General features: G+C 39.2%; 1 protein-coding gene across 1 annotated transcript in view; it reads left to right on the forward strand.

Annotated features, from left to right (window-relative positions):
- Window positions 1–21,840, forward strand: part of LOC124775032 (CTP synthase) — an 85,937-nt gene extending 64,097 nt beyond the window's left edge. The window contains exons 11-14 of the mRNA XM_047249803.1: window positions 3,878–3,985; window positions 11,833–12,042; window positions 14,673–14,747; window positions 21,788–21,840. Coding sequence (XP_047105759.1) covers window positions 3,878–3,985; window positions 11,833–12,042; window positions 14,673–14,747; window positions 21,788–21,825 — 431 coding nt within the window. The 3' untranslated portion in view covers window positions 21,826–21,840. The remainder of the gene's footprint in view (window positions 1–3,877; window positions 3,986–11,832; window positions 12,043–14,672; window positions 14,748–21,787) is intronic.
- Window positions 21,841–27,125: the final 5,285 nt, after the last annotated feature.

The raw sequence follows: 27,125 nt of genomic DNA on the forward strand, positions 1-27,125 counted from the left end.
CGACATCTTTCATTATGCCACCTAGCTCTACTGTTTGAGCACACAGTGCCTCTTGGTGAATAAAACAATGAAGAGTCAAAATGTCTTTCCAGAATTCGTCCCTGAGTTTATTTTTCAAACGAGAAGCAAAACCTTGGTGACGCCCGATCATTTGTGGTGCACCGTCTGTCACTACAGAATGGAGCTTATCCCACGGCAAATTCATATTGTCCACTGATTCACAAACAGCTTCAAAAATGTCATGTCTTGTTGCGGTGTAATCGAGTGGTACCACATCCAAGAGTTCTTCAGTTACTTGCAGGTCCATGTCGACACCACGCACAAAGACTGCAAGTTGAGCACAGTCCGATATGTCGGTGCTTTCGTCAAGCGCTAGCGAAAATGCAACAAAGCTCTCCGCCTTTTTCTTGAGCTGTGTCTCTAAATCCGCTTCTATGTCCAGGATTCGACGAGACACTGTTTGCTTCGACAGGCAAACCCCTTCAATTGCCTGCACCTCCATTGGAAACAAACATTCTGCAACAGCTACCATGCACGATTTTACGAGTGGTCCCACCGAAAATGGCTTGCCACTTGTCGCAATGATGTGAGCGACCCTGTAGCTTGCTCGAAGTGCAGATTCAGTAGTGTTTTCTCCGCTCTCATTCACCTGAAAATTATAAACGCATTACAGAACACGAACTATGTTGCATGTTTTGATACCCTCCGTATTACGAAACTGTTTTTGAAATTACATCTCCTGCTATGTCGTTCTTAAGCCTGGCTACCAGTTCTCTGCGTGCAACGCCTTCTACCTGATCGTAGTGCGCAGCGTGAAGACGTGTATAATGTCGTTGTATATTGTACCTCTTCGCAGAATTGAATACTTTATGACATACAAGACATTGCGGACGACCATCCCTCTCAATGAATAGAAAGGTATCCTCCAACAGAGGTACAGGGCTCCCGCGTCTAGTCATAGCTGTCATTGAACAAGGATCATTGCGTCAGTTGCGGCTGTATGCGGCCAGGGGGCAGTGAGTTCGCTTTACCCCTTCATGCGGGCTCTGAGCTGCCGCAGTGAGCGCTCCGGAGCGCTCCGGCTCCCTGGAGCTCGGTTGGAACAGCCTGCTTTAAGTAGTTCTAAAGTTCACCAAAGAAGATAAGGTCCACTACTACTGAACACTCACTTGCCCAAATAAGACAAGTAACGACAGAGCATGGATCACTCACACGAAAGTCGCTCTTTTTGTAAAGAGAGATGGTGATGCTGTGTAAAAGACTTGATCTCTGTACCTCCAAAATGTGTAGTATGGAACTGAAGAAACTCTTGAGTGGGTGAGATGACTCAGCAGTTGGACAGTGCTAATTTAGACTGTTTCGTCAACACTACCCTGATTCAGAATGCCAAGCTCCTGGATGAGTTACCAAATGTGACAGAGCTACACAAAAGTGCATGAGACATGAAAATAAGTAATGAATATAGATACTACCGTGTGAAAGGAGAATGGGGTGGCTGATGGTGTGCTTGTTAAATGAGTCATCAGGGGGAAAATGTTAATGGTAAATTACAGCAGATGGCAGGATTGTCTGTTTTCAGCGTATCACTTCCTGAATGTATAAGTTTAGACAGTATCTGCTCTAAAAGTACAGTCCTGCGTTCCTAGTCCTTCAAGAGTTTGAAGTCAGAATTTCAAACACATTAAGGCAGTATGTAAAAACAAAGCTCTATGTGTGAATATTGTATCAAAGTTTAGCTGAATGTAATTTGATTATTTGCATTGTAACCAATTGAACATTTATTTTTAAAAGAGTTGATAACAGTGATAACTTTTTTGGAATGGTTTTCTTAGAAATTATCTGTTAAGGCAATGTTAAAAAAAAATGAAGTCCTTATGACAGAAGAAAGTAGTTAAGAGCTTAAAGTTTTGGTATTTTGTCAGTTCATTATGTACTTACTAAGAAATATCCCATTCCCCTGTCTCATGTTTTTCAGTGTCCCATATAGGTCTTATCTTGTTCCTAGAGGAAATTGTGTATATCATATGTACACCTTAATACTAAACAAAGTCCTCTATTGGTTTTGCTGCACTGTAATCAAAATATATTTCAATATATTTTAATGAAGGTAGACGCATAAGCAGCAATGACCGCTGTTTAATCATTTATCGTGGCTGTGGACTTGTGGTCCAGGGAAAAACAGAAGGAAAAGGGTAGTTAATTGGCTTTTTGCTTTCTCGTTGACTGTAAGTCTGTTCAGGATGCTTATTGAGGAACATCGGGCACCTTTGTCTGTTTTACAAGAAGCAAAATTTATACTCTCTGCTGATTGTATGCTAATCTTCATAAATAGGAATATAGCAGACAAAGAAGCCTCCAAGGAACACAGCTTGATACAATGCCATTTGAGAGCAGGTTGTCTTTTTACTTTCTTAAGTAGTATCTGTACTCCATTGGGGGGGATCAGTAGTGGTTGGAAGTGCTGGAAATAAGATCTAGTTGATTACACAAATTGCCACTGACTTACCTCCTCCTGCCCTTGTAACAGGATAGTGTCATCCTGACCCATTTACACGCAGGTCATTATTTACTTACTTGTGGTTTGTTGCTCTCGCAACACAACTGCCACATTTGTAGTGAGTGTAGTGCACAAGTCACTATACCATATTTTTAACACAGTGCTTTTTGTATTCTAGTCATGAAGATAACTATTATTTTAAATTTTGCCTGCCCCTTTATTTTGTCTTACAATGAGACAGCTGTACTAAAAGTTGAAAAATTTCACATTTTGTATTGCTTCCAATCACCATGTGATTACTTTACAAATGAGCTACTATGTCAAATATTTGGCATTAAGCGTGTGAGAGTTTATAAAAGGTTTGAAATCGTGTTCAAAGTTTGTTTGGAGTCTCCGAGTGCTCTCATTCTCAAATACTGGCTGAATAAGGTCAGGGTATTTATGTACACTCACTTATATTGTCTCAAGGTACACACAATTTCTAATTGTAATACTCTTCACTAGTAGATTATGACAGCATTATATTTTTTTTAAATTTGGGCAGTACTTATGTGAAATTTTGAGAACCAAATTTTTGTAGCTCACAGAAGCTGTTAGACAGGCAACTTGCAACCTCTTCTGGGATAGCTGCATAGTAATACAGATAACTGAGATACGTAAATATTGATAATTGTAAATCTTTATTTTTAGAATAGGTCTATGTAATGCATTTGCATAAAAGTCATTGAAACGTCATAATGCAAACTTTGTTTGCTGTTTAACTGTTTCTTTTTTTGTGTGTAACAGCTTTATTGAGAACTTAGCAAAATTAGTGTTATGAAGTTATGGGGTGTGTTTATTAGCAAATCATATTAAAGTGGTATTTGAAAATCAAATTGATTAAAATAAACAGCAAAGAGGGAGGGAGGGAGCATATATTATATACGTAGTCTCATCAAGAACAATTGTGTAAAGAAAGGAGTAAGTAGGTTTTTTAGTGAAGTTCTTCACTAACCCATTTTGTCTCACACATTTTAAGCAGGAAACAAGTCTATGGGTCTACAAATGAATAGTGAACTACTACTTATTGTTTCTCAAAGTGATTCATTTCTTTAGATTCCAGAGTTTGATATATGCTGCATGATAGTTGAATGTGACATTTCAATATGTGAAATGAATTGTGATTACATGTACATGACAACGTAATAGCACATTCAGAGGTGTTGATGAGCCTTCGTGATGTTTGACTTAATTCCTTATGTACTTTACCTTTTTCCTTAAACTCATTCTTTTTGTGACAGTTTCAGTATTCATCAGGCAGTAGTTGCAAGATGGAATTAATTGACTTTGTGCATTTCAAAGAAATGAGACTGTTACTTTTTACTTCAAATGTTATTGCAGGGCAACTGTATGGCAAGAAAGATCACATTCAAGAAAGGCACAGGCATCGATATGAAGTAAACCCTAAGTATGTTGCTGACTTAGAGTCTGCTGGAATGAAGTTTGTGGGTGAGTCAGTAAAATATTTCACGTTGTTTTTGATTATTTCTCAAATACTCTCATATTGTGAAACAATAACAGATTAAAGTTCTTCTTAGGGACATATCAAGTGAATCTCAGGTTGTCAGTCTGATACTGTCATTATTTTACCGAGTGAATGTAGTATTAAGCAATTTGTTGTTTAGAAATGATCAAATAGGAAGATGACACGTGTGAGCAGCACTAATAATTGCCCAAGTGTCAGGTGCTCAGTGCATCTCAAGAGCACCATTGAGAGACCACTTGCATTACATGTTGCTGTTTGCAGTCTTGGCATTACTGCAGTAGGATAACTTCACTGTGATTATAGAAACATTGTTGGTTTCATTTTCCAGTGCTTGTGTGCTCTGCACTTAGGTTGGGGCTTTGGGGTTGCATGCTTTGGACTGTGTGGCTTTTGCTGCTAGTTTGTATCATTGAAATGAAGTGATTCTTGTTGTATTATGAATATGCAAAAGAGGAAGTTATGGAACTGGAAATGTATGACAGAGAAACATTGACAGTCCCCACTACATCTGTATCTGTACCCCACAGGCAATCTGATGGTGTGGGGCAAAGGACACTTGTGGTACTAACATATAGTGTCTCTCTCCCCTGTTCCAATCACAGATAGTACATGAAAAGAATGACTTTTAGTAATCCTCTGTGTGACATCAAATTTATCTGATTTCTCATTGTGGTCGTTTAACAGTGAGTATGTGTGAGGGTTGCCCATTGGAATATGCTGTCTCAGAATTTTAACTGTAAACATCTCCATGATGCAGAAACCCCTCTTGTACCATCTGCCACCAGAATTTGTTAAAGATTTCAGTAAAGCACTCAATGTTACTAGGTGAACAGGTGATGAAACATGTTCTTTGTCATATCTTCTCTCCCTTGTATTAATAAAATGTGATGAGAATACTCAGAAATCAGTTGAACAAGTGGTTTATAAGCAATGTCTTGCAAGAATGAATTAAGTTATTCTAGGATTCTTCCAATGAATCAGGCTGTTGTCACTTTTATCAACAACTAAATTTATACAGGGCGGTCCATTGATAGTGACTGGACCAAATATCTCACGAAATAAGCATCAAACGAAAAAACTATGAAGAACGAAACTTGTCTAGCTTGAAGGGGGAAACCAGATGGCGCTATGGTTGGCCCGCTATATGGCGCTGCCATAGGTCAAACGGATATCAACTGTGTTTTTTTTTATATATATATATATATATATATATAAAAAAAATAGGAACCCCCATTTTTTATTACATATTCGTGTAGTACGTGAAGAAATATGAATGTTTTAGTTGGACCACTTTTTTTGCTTTGTGATAGATAGTGCTGTAATAATTCATCTCATGGATGAACAGAGCATGTGTAGATTCTCGAAATTTCTGTTTGCAGAATAAAAGTTGATTATTATTATTATTTTAAATAGTGAATTACCTTCTCCAAAAAGGTTGTAATGTGTGTGTGACTAAAATGTGTCCTATAACTTTGCAACAGAGTGACATCAGCAGTATAATCCTGCAATTATGTGCGTCTGTCTGACAACATTTTCTGAAAATAGGTATGACTTGCACTTTTTCTCTCCAATCACTTAATACCCGATGTTGTTCCAGCAGCCTATGATGAACTGCTACTAGATGAGGAGCAAGTTTTTTGTATATTATGTAGAATGTCACAGGAATTTCATGAGGTCCAAAGCCTTTCCACCATTAAGTGGTTTTAGTTGATTTTTTGTTCTGAAATTACATTTCACAGTACCTACCATCTCCGCATTCATACGATGATTGAAAGGAACAATTTTATTATCGTCTTCTACAGTGAAACAATTTTGATAGGTCAAATTTAGTATTTCGACCTTTTATTTGTCTCCCATTTTGTTGCTGATACGATCACTTAGGTGACGGAATAGATTGATTTTATATAAGGCAGAAACTTCTTAAGATTTATTTTCAAATCGGTTGGCAACAGTTTTGCTTTTAAATTCATTTCGTGCTACGTGCAACACTGTAATTATATTAATTTTGGTTACGTTCTGAAGTATTCATATTGGCGTATCCTGTGCTTGTGAAGACACTTGCTTCAAAATTCACATGCAATTAACAGGTGCTCTTTAGTCAGGGTGTATTTGCCCCGGGACAACTGGGTGATCTGGGAAAAACCTTCGAACTTTCTAGAATGCCGGGAATTTTTCATTGTTTTAGTTTTCAGTTAAATTTTTGTAATTTTTACTGGTAAGAAAACAAGGGATGTTACTGTATCCCACTGCTGCAGAATAATACTTCAACAATAAAACATAAACAAGAGAAAAAAACGAAAATAGCTTAAATTGCGAAGGAAATGCACCATATACAACGACGACACACAGTGCTCATGCAAGCGTGTGTCAAAGGCTTTAGGAAGACTGTGCAATGGTTCGTAACAACAAATTGCCTCCGATGAGTGTGAAGTCCTAAATGTTTACATTAGATTCATTTTAGAGTTAAGAGTGGGCTTGTGCGCATGCGCAGTTGAGTCGAGTTTGAGTTGTAGATTTTCCCGCTTCTGGCTACAGGAATGTGGCTGTTGGCTGTGCAAGCAGTCGCAGCAAGCAGCTAGATGCTACCAGGGAAAGGGGGCTTCAAATTCATATTCTTCAGGTAAAGAACTTGTTTCACAGAGCGCCTAGCATCCAGCGCACATTTGTCTATCGATTATTCATATGATTTTGAAACGCTTCCCAGTTGGTTTTTGAACATTTTTGAACGTATTTTAAGTTGATTTCTGAATGAATCATAAGTTGATTTTTGAATGCGTGATGTCTGTCTGGAGAATACTCGTCACATTTAGAAATAAACTTTCCACAGACAAAAGGGGATGGGGCTATACGAGCTGAGCGGAGTAAAGCCAAACAGATGAATGCCAATCGCTATCTGATTATGTGTTGATTGGGTTTGCAAATGATGAGCTTTGTTATAATTACTAGCGAAATCTATAGATTCAGACTATCAGAATGGAAATAAACCACTGACAGGAATAACAGGTGAGACAAATTACGTATTATCTTCTTGGTTTACCCAAGAAAATGAAATTTTGACAGAAAACTTATGGCCAGATCGCTATACTAGTAAGCCGCTTAAGTTCTATTTTGGAAGTAACGCAGAAAACGTGTTCTATGAACACATAATAGCGCCTAACCGGAATATAATCGCAGGATAACTAAACAGGTGATTCTGGCAGGGTCAGTGAAGTTAATCGGCGAACAATTTTTGACAATGGCAGGAATAGCTACAGAATTGTTGATGACAAGATTGTTTGTTAGAATGAGGAAGGAGAAGAAAAGGGGCATCACACAAATTGTGGAAGAATAAGACAATTCCAAATTTATATAAAATTTTTGTAATACTTCTTTTCAATCTCATGCTTGAGAAACTTATGTGTATGAATGAAATGTGAAACTATTTCCCAACGTAAAGCTTTTTGCTTGTTGTAGGCCTAATAGGCATTTGATATTGGTACTTCATGAATTATATTCTGTCTTGTTATAAAAATGGCCATTTGTGCCAAAACAGTCTCGTTTATTTGGTGTGTGTTACAAAATTGCTGCAATATTAGAAAGGCCTATTTTGTTTTATCTAGCAGACAATGACAAAATATATGTAATCAGATCGAGAAACCACACCAGTCTTGGGTATTATTTGTGTCAACAGTTTTTTCAGTATAACGACATTTCGATTTTTCTGGTAGCAAAACATTTGACAAATTTTGATGAGGTAATAGATTCTTTCGCAGAAAGGAAAGTGCTCCATGTAAAGCTGTAGCAAGATTAGAGAGGAAAAAAAAATGCTGGGGTCTAAGGATTGAAGAAATATGTAACTTCTTGCTTATCTCTTGTCTTTATTGGTTTTATGTATCCTATATTTAATTTTATATCACACAAAACAGCAAGTTATTAGCTAATAGGCAATGAAGAGTGCAAATTTTCTGAAGAGTTCTTGTTCTCCCGATTACAAATACTCCGATCCGCTATTAATTGCGAGATTTTTTTTAAAGAGGGGCAGGCTGTCAAACCGGCCGACTGGGAGCAGGGGAGGCACCACAGGACATTTCAATTTCCACTGTCGTGAATATAGTTTGATGGCATCCATTGCAAAATATACACGTTTCAATTCCACAGAGCGAAATGCAGTGACGTGCGATAGAAGAATGCTTTATGAAGAGGTGTGGCACTGCACTTTGGCACACTTCAGACCAAATAATAAGTCTTAACATTTCCTCGAACACATGTGTTTTATGTTTCAGATTTTTCAGAAAGATATGCGCTACAAGATGAACATATTTTTGAAAATTCATTTTTTTTAGTATTGACTCCGTTCGCAAATATCGTAGATTTGGGGCTGATTTGTGGAGCAGTCTGAGTTATAGTGGGTAGTCTCCACGTGACCCGTGTTTACATTTAGTGATTTTGCTGTTTCCCCCTCGTTTACTCTCGTGTCAAATGAAAACAATGGGTATCTGTGGCCGGGAGCTATCAAGTGAATTAAAATGCATTCACATAATTATGCAAGGCTGAAATTTGTCATTAGTTTCAGATTTTATTTTATTTCCAATTTTCTGACAGTCAAGCATTAATCGCCTTGCAGAACAATGAAGTTATTTTTGGCTGAAGTTATTTTTGGCGGTTTGCTAAAGAAATGTGACTTTTATAAACTTTTTCCACAGAGGCAGTCAATGTATTTGAAACAAAATGTTTAATTCCACAGTACTGGCTAGTTTCAACTGTTCGCTGCATTTCAAGTGCACGTTTTCATCTTCTAGCACATATGACATTTTGCCATAATAAAAAACCAAACATGATATAATACAGTACTGGTGCTCCAAGAAAATTTACATCCCGAAAAACACACTGAAAAGCTTAATATCAGGTCAAGGTCTACTTCATTGGTAATCTGGACATACAAATGTGCACTTTAAGTATGCACATTTTAGAATGGTTCACAAAATTCCAATGCTCTTGGAGTATCCTCTGTCATGATAGCGCGGTGTCACCTGTTATCTGCACACTCTGACAAGTGCTGAAACAAACCTATTTCTAACAGGTTGCGGGAAAATATTGCGAATGGTAGTTTGAAAAGCGTTACTTTGAAAGTAAATATCCTTTTACATAAGTTGAACTATTTGCGAGAATGTACTGTGAATTTATTAAATCGCAGAGTGTTTGACTCTCATTTAAAAATCAAGTCTTTGATGACGGAGTCATTTAGAAGAATTTCGAACCCTGAAGATCAGACATTTATGTCATTATTAAAAATTTTACTGGCACATTTGTGTGATATATCTTAAGTGTAACACGCGCAAGAAAGATCAACATTATATGCGAAAGCTTAGCTTCTCTTGCAGCTTATTGACCTTGGAGACCAATATTATATGTGAAAGCTTTGTTTTTATTGCAGCAACACTGTGTATATTAATTTAAACTATTAACTTTCCCTGTTTGTGTGTTCATGCTACTTAACAGTGATGTTGCTGTTGGCTGACTACATCACGTGTCCTAGGCTCTGAATATCCGCTGCCATCGGCTGGTGAAATCACGTGACATGAGCTACGACTGGCTTACAAACGCTCATCGCAATCTCGATTTCAATGATTCGGAAAGTAACATGCAGTGTTTGGTGGAATTCCAATGTATACTTCGTAATACGAAAATACACAGTGTACATGTTGCTGCACATCAAAGATATTTCCAAAACATGTCTTTTTCCCTGTGTTTCGTTTCCTTAAGTGCCGGGAAATTCTACGCCCGTGTATAAAACCATAACCATTCAAAAGATTGATAAGGGAAAATATACTGTCACTTAACATGGAAAACGTATGTTTTCCCCCGGGAGAAAGTGTATTTTTAACCGGGAAATCCAGGAATTTATTTTTCCTTGTCCACGTATACACCCTGTTAAGTGTCCACACATTGTGTTCTTATAAACAAGCTTCACTGTCAGATTTGGTATTCTGCTTGAAAAACTAATTATGCATATATCTAAGGCAGTAGTGTTACATGTGATACAATTTCTATAGATTGTATAATGCTTTGTACATGGAAACTGATGATTCATGTCCACCTTTGAGCTCTTAATTTCTTGTGTGAAAATAAAACACTTGTGTAATTGCTCCTGAAAGTACGGGATACTTGAAGGAGGTTAACTTGTTCTAGTACATTCCTTCTAACTCATGACTCGTTTCAAAATAGTATTTTCAGATACAAAGATATAATTGAATAACATCACTTATTAGCTTATACGGTATTTGGAATTGTTCTCAAGTTTTTAAAACCCTGACATTTTGAACACACAAAAGAATAAAAAAAGAAAGTGTCGCCACTGTCACGTATTTTACGTCCATGATATTTAAGTGCGTGTACGCACGAGGGTGTGCATGCGCATGAAGACCAGTGATCCCTTTAATGCAGATGCACTTCAGGCTCATACTCTTACGGGAATGGGCGAAATGCTGTGAGTAGTGAGGATAACGGGCAAGGGGCATTGTGTTAGTAGTGTGTGGATAAGTTGGAAATTTGGGTCTGACTGGAGGCGTGCTAGGGTAGTCTGTGCAGTTGCAATGACCACTGTGTCCAGATGGCTTAGTGGTCAAATCTGTTCCTAATAAGTAGGAGACCCAGGTTCGAATCCTGGTTTGGCACAAATTTTCAGCTTTCCTCATTGATTTCAGTCTATATCCACTCGCAGCCAATGTCTGTAATTTCTGTTTGTCTTAAATAGAATGTCAGTCTGCATGAGCTTTTCAGTTTATTACATTTAAAATTTATTATTTTGTGGGCTGTTAAATCATTTTATCTCATATTTTTATTAAGGTAATTCTACGAACTGGACTCTTGAGAGTCTAGTGTGCTTTTTTGTCAATAGTTATCTTGGTCAGAAACATTCAACAAAATAATACTGAATACAAATGCAGTTTGTAAACAAACTGACTCTTCTTGACCATTGTTCAAGGCACTGGGACAGATGACATCTCATCAAATCAGAAACATTCTCATCTGCTCTGAGTTCCTGTGTACCCTACAAACATTATAGCAAATGTACCAAGCAAAGAAAGTGATAAAATACAGGGCAAAGTGTCCCTTCTTCAAAACCAAGGAAGCATGTATGATTCTTCAGGGTATTAGGGCATGTAGCGGTTTGGGGAAATGAGCAAGCAAGACAAAACAGCTGTGGAGGCCTGCAGGGAACACAGTGACACAGTATGCTTTTTGCCTTCAGGCTGTCATCTCATAGTCTGAGAACCATGCAGCTATGGGAGGAAGAGCAGCTGTCAGTGAGAGACAATAAGCTGCAGTTAATGAAGCCAACAATCCAGTTGTGTACTTACATACATTCTCTTCAAGCTTTCCCACCTCCCAGTAGGTCACAGTCCAGTGGTTCATGGCTTCATGTTCCAGTGAGGTACTTCCAGTCTCGGGATGCCTGTGACTTACAAATCACCAGGCACTACATTTTAAATGAGTGCATTTCATACTTTGGTGAAAGGATAGAACCAGATGTAAGTTGGGACCAACCCTCAGTTTTAACTAATGTCACGATGAAAGTACTACTAAAATTTAATGTCCTTGCAAAAGGCTTTACAGGTACGTTATAGTGAGTGAGTTAAATTATTGATATGTGTCTGTCTACTACAGTTCAATGCAGTGTTTAACCATGCATATGTTCTATAATGATGAACTGATACTTTACAGATGTTTATGATGATTTTGTCACCTCACAACTGATAATTATCTTTTTTGTTAATTATGCTTAACCAGGTGCATACATCAGATTAGCAATTTTCATTTCTGTGGACAGGTCACGATGAGGAGAAAGTTCGAATGGAAGTTTTGGAGTTGGAAGGGCACCCATATTACATTGCAACACAATATCACCCTGAATATATCTCCCGGCCACTTACACCTTCACCACCATTCCTCGGTCTTATATTAGCATCCGTCAGCCGCCTCCAAGCTTACTTAGCTCGTGGGTGTCGCCTCTCTCCGCAGCAGCTATCTGATGAATCAGGTAATTCGTGGCAGGCTATTTGCTTTATCTACACTTTTTTCTGAAACCTTATCTTATATGTTTAGACATGTACAATATCATAAAACATAAATTAAACTCTGCAGGAAAAGAAGTAGAATCAGTGAAGTAGCAGTATCAGTAAAAGTATTAAATTTAGAATAGACACTGTTTTCCAGAGTTTTTTGCGAAGTACTCATGTTATTGGACATACGTGGAGAAATATGTACCTAGCCAACTTTCCCAGTTCAGTGTCCTGATATATTCAGCATTTTACAGCAGAGGCAACTGTTGGACAGTTTTGTTTAAAAGTTACACAGGGTGTTACAAAAAGGTACGGCCAAACTTTCAGGAAACATTCCTCACACACAACGAAAGAAAATGTGTTATGTGGACATGTGTCCGGAAACGCTTGCTTTCCATGTTAGAGCTCATTTTATTACTTCTCTTCAAATCACATTAATCATGGAATGGAAACACACAGCAACAGAACGTACCAGCGTGACTTCAAACACTTTGTTACAGGAAATGTTCAAAATCTCCTCCGTTAGCGAGGATACATGCATCCACCCTCCGTCGCATGGAATCCCTGATGCGCTGATGCAGCCCTGGAGAATGGCGTATTGTATCACAGCCGTGCACAATACGAGCACGAAGAGTCTCTACAATTGGTACCGGGGTTGCATAGACAAGAGCTTTCAAATGCCCCCATAAATGAAAGTCAAAAGGGTTGAGGTCAGGAGAGTGTGGAGGCCATGGAATTGGTCTGCCTCTACCAATCCATCGGTCACCGAATCTGTTGTTGAGAAGCGTACGAACACTTCGACTGAAATGTGCAGGAGCTCCATCGTGCATGAACCCCATGTTGTGTCATACTTGTAAAGGCACATGTTCTAGCAGCACAGGTAGAGTATCCCGTATGAAATCATGATAACGTGCTCCATTGAGCGTAGGTGGAAGAACATGGGGCCCAATCAAGACATCACCAACAATGCCTGCCCAAACATTCACAGAAAATCTGTGTTGATGACGTGATTGCACAATTGCGTGCGGATTCTCGTCAGCCCACACATGTTGATTGTGAAAATTTACAATTTGATCACGTTGGAATGAAGCCTCATCCGTAAAGAGAACATTTGCACTGAAATGAGGATTGACACATTGTTGGATGAACCATTCGCAGAAGTGTACCCGTGGAGGCCAGTAAGCTGCTGATAGTGCCTGCACACGCTGTACATGGTACGGAAACAACTGGTTCTCCCGTAGCACTCTCCATACAGTGACGTAGTCAATGTTACCTTGTACAGCAGCAACTTCTCTGACGCTGATATTAGGGTTATCATCAACTGCACGAAGAATTGCCTCGTCCATTGCCGGTGTCCTCATCGTTCTAGGTCTTCCCCAGTCGCGAGTCATAGGCTGGAATGTTCTGTGCTCCCTAAGACTCCAATCAATTGCTTCGAACGTCTTCCTGTCGGGACACCTTCGTTCTGTAAATTTGTCTCGATACAAACGTACCACGCCACGGCTATTGCCCCGTGATAATCCATACTTCAAATGGGCATCTGCCAACTCCGCATTTGTAAACATTGCACTGACTGCAAAACCATGTTCGTGATGAACACTAACCTGTTCATGCTACGTACTGATGTGCCTGATGCTAGTACTGTAGAGCAACGAGTCGCATGTCAACACAAGCACCGAAGTCAACATTACCTTACTTCAATTGGGCCAACTGCCGGTGAATCGAGGAAGTACAGTACATACTGACGAAACTAAAATGAGCTCTAACATGGAAATTAAGCGTTTCAGGACACATGTCCACATAACATCTTTTCTTTATTTGTGTGTGAGGAATGTTTCCTGAAAGTTTGGCCGTACCTGTTTGTAACACCCTGTATATTTGGTTCAAATTATTCTTACTTGAAGACATTAAAACCACACTCACTCACATATTTCTGTAATAATAAAGAAATATTGTCCACATAAATGCACAGTGCGAGACCTCTCTCACAAGGTGCGATTCGTAAATTGAAAACTGAAGAGTCTGAAGGTGGAGAATAAGAAAGGTAATGGAGGAAGAATTTATGGATCTTAAAAAAAAAATGGTTACTCAAATAGTTAGAATTAATTCTGATTTCATAAGTTTAGTATACACTTGCCTCTCTCTGTGTGTGTGTGTGTGTGTGTGTGTGTGTGTGTGGGGGGGGGGGGGGGGGGGGGGAGGGGAGGAGGGGATGACTTTCGATTTGTCCGCGAGATGTCTAGTTGAGATCTAGTGAGGAACTGTGTAGCGTCAGCTAAAGAAAACTGCACTGATGCTTTGAATTTCAGCCTGTTTGACAAATATTGGTCATTTGTTTAAAGATTGAATGGCTGCCAGTATGTAAAACTGCCCTTTTTTTTTTTGCCTTATTCAATAATGTTTCATGATCTTTGCCTCCCCCCCCCCCCTCCTCCCGCTCTACCTCTACTACAAATTCTTTTAGTGTAGGGTGTGTGTGTGTGTGTGTGTGTGTGTGTGTGTGTGTGTGTGTGTGTGTGTTTGTGACTTATCTTTATGGCCACTCTTCCCAAATTTCAAATGCATATGCTGTTTCATCTTATGTTGTTCTCTTTTTCTTTTATTTCAGATGAGGAAACTGAAATATTATTAGAAGAAAGCCTTGTCCTTAATGGTCCAGTGGAAAACAATGTACCACCAAGTAGTTAGTGAAATTAATTAGTTTTTTATATTTTATTTGTCTAGAAATGTACTGTCTAAGACAAAGGAAATATTTCCTTGAAGATCTGTAATTTCAACATAGAGCAGTATTATTTTTCGTAATTCATATTTTGAAATATTTTTCAGATAAAGGTAATATTGAAAGTGAAGGTACTTAGGACAAGGAAACTGAAAAAAATTGTAAGCAGTAAGGAATTTGTAAAAATTCTGTTCCCATCAGTAACTGTATCAGTTAGTGAATTGAAGGAATTCTTTGTATTTCTTGCATTCTCAGAAGCAAAGTTCTCTTCTGAATGTAGCAGAGGGAGGGTGGTGACAGTGAGAATGTTAATTGAAGGTCAGTGGTTAGAGTTCTCACCAACATTATTTATCAATCATTCATAATAATTTTTATGTCACTGTGATATAGTTGCAGGATAGTTTTCCCAAATATTAAATCATTCTCTTACTGACCCTCCCCAACATACGCACTCCTTTTCTGCGCTTCTTACCGTTCCAGCTTTTTATGGAACAACATTTTCTCACTTTTTATGGTAAGTGATACTCTTCAGTGGGAGTTGTGCTTATTGAAAGTCTTAGTGACATTATTATCTTTTGCATTGATGCATACTTAGGTTTCTTATAAAATGAAGTATTTAATTGAAAATATAGTCTTGGTGCAGTAGTGGAGCATTAATTCTGAAATATTTCTCATTTTATTAGCAAAATCAAACAATGGAAACTCCAGGTTGAAATATCAAAAATATTAGAAAAATGATTGATTGCTACTCACTGTAAAGAAGATACATTGAGTTGCAGACATGCAAAATGAAAATACTGTAACACATTTAACTTTTGGCCAACGCCTTCTTCAGAAATGAAAACTTGCACACATTCACACAAGCAAACACACAACACACACACAACTGCTATCTCCAGCAGCTTCGGAATGTCTGTCTGCAACTCAACATGTCATCTTTACGATGATTAGCAACCTATCCTTTTCCTACTAGTGTTGTCCGCAGATCGTGGTCTAGTGGCTAGCATTGCCGTCTCTGGATCACGGGGTCCTGGGTTCGATTCCCAGCTGGGTTGAGGATTTTCTCCACCCGGGCACTTGGTGTTTGTGTTGTCATCATTTCATCGTCATCATCATTTGTGACAGTAGCTCGATTGGATTGTGTAAAAAAAGTGGACTGTGTTAAAATTGGTACCATCATTGGTATCATCATCATCATCATCATCGTACTAGTGTTCATTTTATTATTGCTTTGTCAAGATTTAGTGCCACTTGTCAGAGGTAATATTCTACTAGCTGGGCAATTGTTTGAAGTACCATACACATTATCTTATGAAATATGTGTAAGAAGGCTGCATAGGTACACAAAACATAGGACCAAACGGGAGTGATATCATATGCAAGTATAGCACAAACTGGGAATTAGCTTGAACTTCTTGTTGGGAAACAGAACTAATACCCAACATTTTTTTGTTTTTTGCCTGCATTATTTGGTTTTCATCTCTTTGTAATAATTGTTCTTGCCCACTTGGAAAGTTCATGTATACCTTTATCTGTTTTGACTATGTGCCATTTATGTTATTTTAAATAAATGATAATGAAATATTTGTTAGAAATTATAACTTAGTTGGAGTAGAAGGGAAGCGATGTGGTAAATGTATATTTTCTGCTGTGAAACAAGCTGTTGTGTGTGTTAATGTGAATGTAAAATTATGTGGTCTGTGTAAAGTAACAAAAATGCACAAAAGTTCATACTGAAATCCTCCTTTTAGTGATCTTATTTTGTACAATGCCTGTATTTACTTTATAATAATAATAATTAGAAATGACAGTTGCTTGTGAGAGTCAAGTTGTGTGTCACATGAGCTGTAGAAAGAGAAAAATAATGGCCAGCTGATAATACAGATGATGAAAGTTATGTGGCAGAAGACATGGATAAGTATGCAGCTACTCATTGCTCTCAATTTTAAGCAAGTAATTGGGTTGGAGCTGTGCACTGTGTTGCTAAAAATTCTTAGACGACTGGAATTCCATGTTATCTGTGTCTAGATATGTATTGTATAGTCTTCTAGAATTTCATTTGTCTGAACTTTGTATATTTGTTTGCCATAATTTTCATAACTTTTTATAGTTGTTTTGAGACAGTACAGGGTTTGTAAACACAAATTTTAGCATGGAAGGTGGTATGTAGATATCATGGATCATTGTTACAATTATCATTGTTACAAATACAACATAAAATTATTCTTCTGTGTACCAATTAGGATATCATGTAAAAAATTTTAGTGGCATGAAACTATTTGATTCTCTGTATCATGAAGTATAGAATGAATCATCGTCTTCAGTGAGAGCCCAAATTGCTGCAAATTTATTTTGATGGAATTTTTCCTCATGTGCACTATGCATTATCATACCACTTGATGTTACTGGTTTTAATGTAGATTTGCCATCAATGAAGACCCTGTTTTCTTCTTTCATCACCCTCCATTTGTAATTTCTTGCAGTCACCACTTTTCTTTTTTTCCCTCAGATGCACAACCACACTGCACCCCTTCGCTGCAAATTTGGTTTGATACATTCATTACACTTGGTCAGTTTTTTTTCTGTTAAGTTTCTTTTGAATAAGGTCTCAATTTTTCTCCTAAATATCTAAGAAGACATTCTTCAGAAGACATTCTCGTTGTGGTCGAAATAGACCTTCCATAATTTTCAGCAGTTTGCTTTTACTCATTGTCTTTGTACCACATTGTGTAGGTTGTGTGTATGGTACCTACTTATTTGTGCAATTAATAGTAAAAATTTGGATTATATTTAATCCATAAAGCAAGATTTTCTGTGTTTTTAAACAAATTATAAGAAAATTCCATGTCAGAAAGTAAAGTTCTGCATCTTTTGGTTTGCAGATACCGTTCCTGAACGTGAACGTGAATTATGTAGTAAAACATACACATTGTGAATTCTGTGATTGTAAGTCACTGGCATTACAATAATCCACTCCTTTAATCATATGGATGTACCTCAGCACAAAATATTTTGCTGTGGATAAAACAGCAAAAGAGAGAGCGTGAAATTAAATTCTGATAAAATAATTAATCTGTGACAAAATGTGTACATGTTCCAGTGCACAAACTTAAATACATTACCAAAGAATTTAGCCAGATCCTTGTATGTCCACAATGTGTCTATGTTTTAGTGTGAGTGATTATTAAACAAAGGACTGTATTGAATAAAATATACTTCCTACATTTAAGATGTCTGGACTATTGTGTTAAAATATGAAATAGCCATTTGTGCATGAAATGTTACTACTTTTCCATTTGTGGGTCAATTCTTTCCATTCCATGTACAGAAGCAACTTGAAATAAAACAATTTTATTATAAATCTTATTGGGTATATGTCAGTCTCATAAACTGAATTATTTTTTCCTCTTGTCCAGTTGTGAAAGAGCCTTGCTCCTGTTGCCACTGTTTTTGTAACATGCTGTTCAGAAGGAAGGTGTTGCTGATAAACATTCCTGATGTAAGGTGAAATTGAAGTCAATTCTGGCAGAATTTGCACCGTATATTTGTTCTGAATCTGTATGCATGTGATAGTGTGTGCTGCCTAATATTTTCCAAAATGCTGTGCATAAAAAGTGGATTTTTCTGGGCTTTTACCCCAGGTTCTATTGGTGATAGAAAGACAGTCAAGTGTTTTTGGTAACCTGTGGGCTGGGGACCATTTGTATACCCAACAGAGGGATTGTTTTATTGTAACTGTCATGCAGTACAAGGTCAAAGTTTGAATATTACACACTTCCTCCTGTTTAGGCAAATGGTACAATTCGATTGGTTTCTTCGCATTACATGTGGTATATGACATGCCTTAAGGGGCTTACGGAGGCACCATTTAGTTCAAACCTGAAATGCACAGCTTTCAGGCACCAAAACTGAGCTACGAATTCCAAGATGGCTAGGCACAGCAAATGGCTGAAATTTTTAGAGTATGTTCCTAAGATCCCGATCTTGAAAAACTATGAAAATTTTCTAGCTGTTTTTATCCATTTCTGAGGTAAAGAGGTTGTGTTACCATACTTGTACACATAAGACACCCATAATATCCAATCTGAGGTGAAAACAAAGTTTATAAGTCATGTAGCATGGAGAAATATGCTGTAAAGTGTCTCCCTTATCATTGGAAGGGTTCCGAGACCCCCGTGTTGTATTACTGTAACACAAGCAAAATTTTTGTATGTGTAAAATCTGTTGAGAGGTATAAAATTAGTTTTGTTTTATTTCAACTTTCTGTAAAAAAACTGTCAGAATCTTACTGTCCCATAAAGTTTGTTTCATATGAGTGACATGCCCTGCTGTAGCAAGGAAAACAAGGGAACCAGCAGAAAAATGCTCTTATCAGAGCACAAAAAAGACTAATATGCTCCTGTTTTAAAAGACTCTTGACTGAAAAGTCTGGTATCAGCTGCCCCAGTCTACCTTCCTCAGCACATTTAAAATTTTTCCCAAAAATTTTGGCTTAACAGTGCTAGGAAAAGAATGGGGACAGTGCCAGTGGGAGAGGAATAAAGAGAAGGAGAAAGTGAAAATGGGTGAGAGCTGGTGATAATGAGAGACAGTCTACGACATCAATAGTGAGGAAGAGAGAGATAGTGACAGTGAGAAGAGACAGTAGTAGTAGTAGTAGTAGTAGTAGTAGTAGTAGTAGTAGTAGTACATAATGGAGACTGTGGTTGTTAGTAATGAAACAGTGACAGTTAAGAGGCAATAACTATGAGTGAGGCTGAATGAATGAGTGGATGAAAGTGGGCAACTGGGAGTGGATGGGTTGGAGTAGACTTGCAGTGAGGAATTAGTGGGTGTGTTAGTGGATTACAGTTGTAGCAGCTTGGCGATTGAGATGTGAGTTGCATGTTAAAAAGGATGTGAATATGTTCACATGACAAAAATTCTTGGGAAAATTTTTAAGTGTTGATAAAAGTTGAATGAGGCAGCTGCCATCTGTCTTAAGTCTTGTTTATGCTCCAGTAGAAGCATTTTTCCTCTTGTCTGTGTCCCACTTTATTGTGTTCGTCCTTTCATTACTGAGATTCAGTTATTTTTTTAAAATCTAAATGAGGAACTGGCAGTGCTTGAATAAGATGGGTATCTTAAGGAATTCGCTGGTGAACTCTTGTGTGTGCACGTGCACACCCGCACACGCATGTGATTATGATAGCCTGCTGTAAAACACTGAAAATAAATCTCACCTTGGTGGCCACAAATTGCAACATAGTCGCAGCAATTTTTTCGAATGATCCAAAAAGATATTTATATATTTATTTCAGTTACAGTTCACAGAAGCTTTAATACATTACCAAGGTGGTCGTTCTTCTAGAATACCTGGAATTCTCAGGGAGTTACATTTTACATGGAAAAATCTCCAGGAATTTCAGGAACGTCTTAAAATCGCATGGAACTCTGTGCTTTAACCTACAATCGGACTTTAATTTGAGTCTTATAAACCACAAATTTTAAAACACGTAATATATCGAAGTGTATTAATTACATGAATAATTTCACATATAAATTTACCAACAAACACTGTCTGCCTGTGTCGATTTATGCGAATGGACAGTTTGTTGCTGGTCATTCCCACATAGAAAGCATAGCCACATGTGAAAGCACCCACGTGATTTACCAGCTGACCTGCCTACACTGTGAAGCTTTCTATGTGGGAATGACCAGCAACAAACTGTCCATTAGCATGAATGGACACAGGCAGACAGTGTTTGTTGGTAATGAAGATCACCCTGTGGCTAAACATGCCTTGGTGAACGGCCAGCACATCTTGACACAGTGTTACACCGTCCGGGTTATCTGGATACTTCCCACTAACACCAACCTGTCAGAACTCGGGAGATGGGAACTTGCCTTTCAGTATATCCTCTCTTCTCGTTACCCGCCAGGCCTCAACCTCCGCTAATTTCAAGTTGCCGCCGCTCATTCCTCACCTGTCATTCAACAACATCTTTGCCTTTGTACTTCCACCTCGACTGACATCTCTGCCCAAACTCTTTGCCTTTACAAATGTTTGCTTGTGTCTGTGTATGTGCGGATGGATATGTGTGTGATTGCGCGAGTGTATACCTGTCCTTTCTTCCCCCTAAGGTAAGTCTTTCCGCTCCCGGGATTGGAATGACTCCTTACCCCCTCCCTTAAAACCCACATCCTTTCATCTTTCCCTCTCCTTCCCTCTTTCCTGATGAAGCAACCGTTGGTTGCGAAAGCTTGAATTTTGTGTGTATGTTTGTGTTTGTGTGTCTATCAGCCTGCCAGCGCTTTCGTTTGGTAAGTCACATCATCTTTGTTTCTAGATATATTCTTATTTAATTGGATAGATAAATCTTCTCACCAAGCGATGGCGGCAGAACGCACACAGAAAAGACGGTTGTAATTGACAAGCTTTTGGAGCCATTGGCTCCTTCTTCGGGCAGAAGGGTTGAAGGGGAAGGAAGAGGGGTGAAGGAAAAGGGGTAGATTTCAGGAAAGTCACCCAGAACTGCGTTTCAGGGATGACTTACCGTACAGGATGAGAAGGAAAGACTGACTGTTGGGTACTGCATCGGGTGAGATTTGAAAACCTTGCTTGCCAGTTATGGGTGCAGTCTGCCGCCGCTTGGTGTGTAGATTTTTTTATCTACCCAATTAAATAATTTTGTCAATAATTGATTACTTTCGTCGTTATATTAGCCCATGTGGCCATCATTCCTTGTTGTGTAACCCTCTTGTCAGTGTGTGTTGTCGTCGGTCTTGTTCAAACTGTCATCTGTTTTCTACCTTATGTCGCAATCCATTTGTTTATTTACCTGTATCACGAAGATTAATCAGCACTTTACACCTTTTATTACCATCTGTTACGTCACTTTGATTGCCAAGCTAAGTAGTTTACATTTTTTCTTATGACTTTTGCTCTCTGTTTACCCAGTTTTTACAATTTCATCTGTTTTCCAGACTTTCATAATCGATTTTTTCCTTTTTTTCTTTTCCAGTCATTTTTTTGTATCATGTAGAAGAGGATGACCTATGACCACCTGGCTCCAAAATGTACACCACACAATGAGGAGAATGGGCGCAGAAGAAGAGGACACACAAGATCAAAACACCTGGAGGAATATTTTGAAAATGTAGTTTAAGGATGTTTATTGTTTGTATTGTAATTTCCAAGTAAATTATTATGTTGGAGATAAGCCTCTGTAATGAGGAAAAGCTCAAAATAATAATAATAATAAAAAAAGATTGCCCACTCATTACCTCTTGTTAACAATTTTTGTACAAATTTTTCTGAGTTTTTTCCTTGCTTTTCTTCCATTTTTCTATCTCTTCCGCCCTGTATTTATTTATTTATTTATTTATTTATTTTGCCACTCCCATGATTTCTAACTCTCCAAACTGTCTTCTCTTGCCATGATGAATCCCATCTCATATTACATCCATTCTTTTCGAAAACATGCCTTTGCACTATCAAATCTAAGGTCCCACATTCTGTTTCTTGAAACCTACTTGTCTCTTGGAGTTACTCCAAAAGGCCCAGCATTGAAAGTCCCTGTTTCTGGATGGAATCCTACCGTACATCAGGCTCTTTTACAGTTTCAAATACAGCACTCTCTTGCACTTACCCCGCTAGTCTGTGATCTATATGCCCCATCAGCCAAGTTCCACTCTACAAGACTTCTCTCCTTATACAAAATCCTGCAGTTGTTTGCCCCTCATATGTCCTTGAATGATATCATCCACGAAGCCAGCTTCAAACTGCAACAACATGCCAGACTTCACCTCTAAAAGCTATCCCACCTTCTCCTAAACCTCGTGCACACTGGTGTTTCCCTTCCTGTCCCTCTACAGCTCCCTAAACAGCCACACCATCAACCACCGCTCCGCTCCTACAAATCGAGCTTGGCCAACCTTCTTAACATCCCATAGGCTTAACCACTACCTCCCAGACCAAGAATAACCCATAATTGCAAGAACCAGTCGCAACAGTACAGTGTCATTAACCTCTCACCTCAGGCACTCACCCCTCCTGAATTATCCATTTTGTCTAAGGGCCCCACTTTCAGCCCTAAACCTGTGTTTGATCATGCTGCTTTGGTGAGGGACCCACTTTCCTTCACATGTAATATCCATTGGAAATATCAATTTGCAATCCAATCCCCAAAACCTGTCCAACTGCAAACCTGACATTGAACCCTGCCTTGAACAGCTCAGACCATGACTCCAACTTTGATCCACCACCACTACTTCAAAATCATCCTTTCAAGCCTTCCAAGAATTTCTCACATCCAGCATTGTTTCACAACCCTGCCTCACGTCCCGACAACAGGACCCTAACCTGTCCTCTGCAGAACTCCAGGCTCTATGATCCTTAAAAGCTGATGACTCCATCATTATCTTTCCAGCAGACAAAGGATCTATCAGTATACTACCTGACCGAAAGGAGTATGATAGTGAAAGTCTATGCCAGCTGTCTGATACCTCTACCTACAGCATCTGCCATCAAGATCCCATCCCTGTGATTCAAACTGACCTGCAGTCCCTCCTTAAAACCTCAGGCCCCTCTCAAGGACTAACACCTAAATCCATAGAACTTCTCACCCCACCCAGACCTTGCACCCCCACCTTTTACCTTCTTTTTTAGATCCTTAGATCCACAAGCACAATCATCCAGGCCATCCTATAGATGCTGGCTTCAAAGCACCCACTGAACGTATATCTGCCTTAGTTGATCAACACCTGCAATCCGTAGTATGAAGACTCCGGTGCTACATCAAAGATATCAACCATTTCCTAGACCATCTGAAATTTGTGCCTGTCCCACTCCCACCACACACCTTGTTTGTCACCATTGATGCCACCTCCCTCTGCCGACCGGTGTGGCTGAGCGGTTCTAGGTGCTACAGTCTGGAACCGTGCAACTGCTACGGTCGCAGGTTCGAATCCTGCCTTGGGTATGGATGTGTGTGGTGTCTTTAGGTTAGTTAGGTTTAGGTAGTTCTAAGTTCTAGGGGACTGATGACCTCAGAAGTTAAGTCCCATAGTGCTCAGAGCCATTTTGAACCACCTCCCTCTATATCATCATCCCCCACGTACATTGTCTGCTGCTAAACATTTTCGCAGTCAGTGCCCACCTGATTTCAAACCTACGACATCCTTCCTACTCACCTTAATCGACTTTATACTTACCAACAACTATTTCACCTTTGAGGGGCAGACATACAAACAGATCAGGGGTATGCCAACCTTTTCATGGGTCACTTGGAGCGGCATTCCTGGGGTACGTAAGTCTTCAGCTCCGGGTTTGGTTTAGATACATTGATAACATCTTCACCATATGGGCTCAGGGTGAGGCTGATGTAGTAAAATTCCTGGAATCTCTGAATAACTTCTCCCAATTAAATTTCACATGGTCCTATTCCGAATCCAATGCCACTTGATGCTGATCTCATCCTCACTGAAGGCCAGCTACACGCTTCCGCCCACATTAAACCTACCAACAAACAACAGTATTTACATTTTATCTGTTGCCATCCTTTCCATGTCAAACATTCCCTTCCATACAGCCTTGGCATCCGAGGCAGACGTATTTGTTCAGATGCAGACTCTTTATGGTAACATGCCACCATTCTCACCTCAGCCCTCAATGCATGTAGTTACCCCACCAGCCTAGTTAAAAAAGCAGATTTCGTGGGTCATCACATCCAATCCTAGTACTGCTGATTCCTCCAAAAAACAACTTTGGAGCAATCCACTTGTCACTCAGTGTTATCTTAGTCTGGAACATGTTAATCGGCTACTTCAACAGGGCCGCGACTTTCGAAAATCATGTTCTGTATGACGATACTGGGCACTAGCACTACCTACTGTAATTGAATAGTTTGGCTCGAGCCCCCACGTGATATGACATGAAAATATTTATATTTGTTACACTCAGCTTAATTGAGTGGCCCAGAGATGTGGCTGGTCTCAATGTTTGGTTACTTTTTTCGTCATAGGGTGCCAACTCTTACCTGTCGTAAACTCAGTTTTTAAGCTGAAATAAAATATAACAGAACAATGCAGGAAGGTATCATGGTGAAATTTAAAATATTGAGTGACTCTGTAATTTGTACAAGTAGTTTATTTTTCTTCAATATATTCACTAAACACTTAAAATGCAGTTGAGGGGCTCTTACGTAAGGGTGGCTGTTAATAACTGATGCTATAACACTTCACTATAAAATTCAGATGTTGTGATCACGGCACTCGACAGTCTGATTACAAAATACACTCTTGTCTGCTGTCCTAAACTACTATATTGTGCTCCACTTGATCGATTTTAAACATCGCTATGTACATACTTCTCCCTGAACGTGGCTACCAAACCCAATACTACACCAGACGGGCGGCACGTCCGGCTCTTAGCCTCTCTCAAACTCAACTCCCCCGTCATTAAAGATGGCCATGCTATGCACATTTTAGTGGTTGTAGGTTAAACGAAACATATATTTCAGAACAGAACCCAGACACGTGCCACTTTACATTACATAGGTTACTAATATGTCGAAATCACCTGTCCGTAAAGTAACATACAGTGTTACGAAAATAAACATCGCTCTTGTGAATACAAAAAAATCTCGGCACACGCGTATGAATCGGACAGCGTGTTCATTTTCTTCGTTGATGTTCACCTCCTAATAGCTATTGTGCATCCCTTTAGCATCTATAACAGTACGTAAACACCTAGGAATGCTTTGTATTAAATTCCGGGTGATATCAGGGGTAATTTTCAACTATTCCTCTAGGAGCACTTTCTCCAGGTTGTTTTTACTGGATGGACTCCTTTTTCTGACGTGCATGTCAAGATGAGCCCACAGGTTCTCAATGGGGTTCAAATCTGGGCTCTGAGGTGGTGTTAGACCCCTTCTGGGGGTATTGTACAGTAACCACTCCCAGGTTTTCATGGCGGTATGTTTTGGGTCATTGTCTAGCTGGAAATGAAACACCCCAGTAAGACCCAATGTCTGTGCACTAGCATGTAAATTACCTTGCAACACATCGATGTATCTTTTATGATCCATTGTACTGTGGATTACAGCTAGATTTCCAACACCGGACGCTGCCATACAGCCCCAGACCATGCTACCGCCCCCACTGTGTTTGACTGTGGGATGCATGTGTTTGATGTTGAGGTGCGTATTCGGTTTGCACCAAACTTAATTTCTTGCATCAGATCCAAACAAATTGAACTTCGATTCATTGCTAAATATCACAGTGTTCCAAAAATCCATCGGCTTGCTGATGTAGTCCTTGGCAAACTGCAGGCATTTCTGCCAGTTAATTTCCAATATGTATGGCTTTTTCCTGGGAGAACTTCCATGCAGGTCAGCCTCATTCAACACATTTTGTATAGTTTGAACACTGTCTTGTTGAACATTGTCTGAGCAACCTCAGCAATAGTTGCTGCACTTGTAGCAGGTTCCTTCCGAGCAAATGCGATGATACGGCGACGCTCTTGGGTTGTAAGCACTTTTGGACGTCCAGGACAACACTTATTCACTGTTGTTCCAGTCTCTCTATATTTATGAATGATGGCTCGTGCCGAGGTGTAGCTAACAGACACCTCTGCTCCTATTTGTCAATAGCTTCTCCGTTGTAAATGGAGCGATACCACTCTCTCACGCAACGCCACTGAATGTTCCTTCTTCTTTGGCCCCATTCTGACCACTAACGCGCAACACAGCAACATACTAGCGACTAGGCCATCAACAACATGCAGTGTCTATTGCGTCAGCAGATGGCGTTCCGGTACCTGAAAACCCATCAATATACTGAGAAGCTACACTCTGTGCCAACACTTGTTGTGTGCAGAGGAGATACATGTTTGCCCTTAACACTGCATTTCTTTGTTAATGGTAGGCACTGTGGGCAGAATTGTAATGTCTGGTATGTGAGTAGCACGTACATGTGCGGTATACCGAAAGGTGCGGCGTTTGTAACCAGCAACGATAAAGAGGCACGTGTGCCAATACTTTTTGGTGCGATTGTATATACTACCTGTCGGCTGTGTCATCACTGGTGCCCGGAGCATCGCAGTATATGGGCATACGTTGACTCATTGTTCAATGCTCCTGGTTCCACTATACAATCGCTGCATCCCATGCCTTGCTGAGCTGCAGGCCACAGTTTCCATTTGGGGTGGTATTGGTGATTTTTATTTTAATGGCTTCAAGAACACCTCAGCGGCATTAACAGTAACATCTATTTTACAGTGGAGGTAGAAAAAGATCATGCATTGCTCTTCCTCGACGTCCTTGTCCACCACAAATGAAATGGATGACTTGGCATCAGTTT

This window comes from Schistocerca piceifrons, chromosome 2 (assembly GCF_021461385.2).
Source record: "Schistocerca piceifrons isolate TAMUIC-IGC-003096 chromosome 2, iqSchPice1.1, whole genome shotgun sequence".
Taxonomy (NCBI): Eukaryota; Metazoa; Arthropoda; class Insecta; order Orthoptera; family Acrididae; genus Schistocerca; species Schistocerca piceifrons.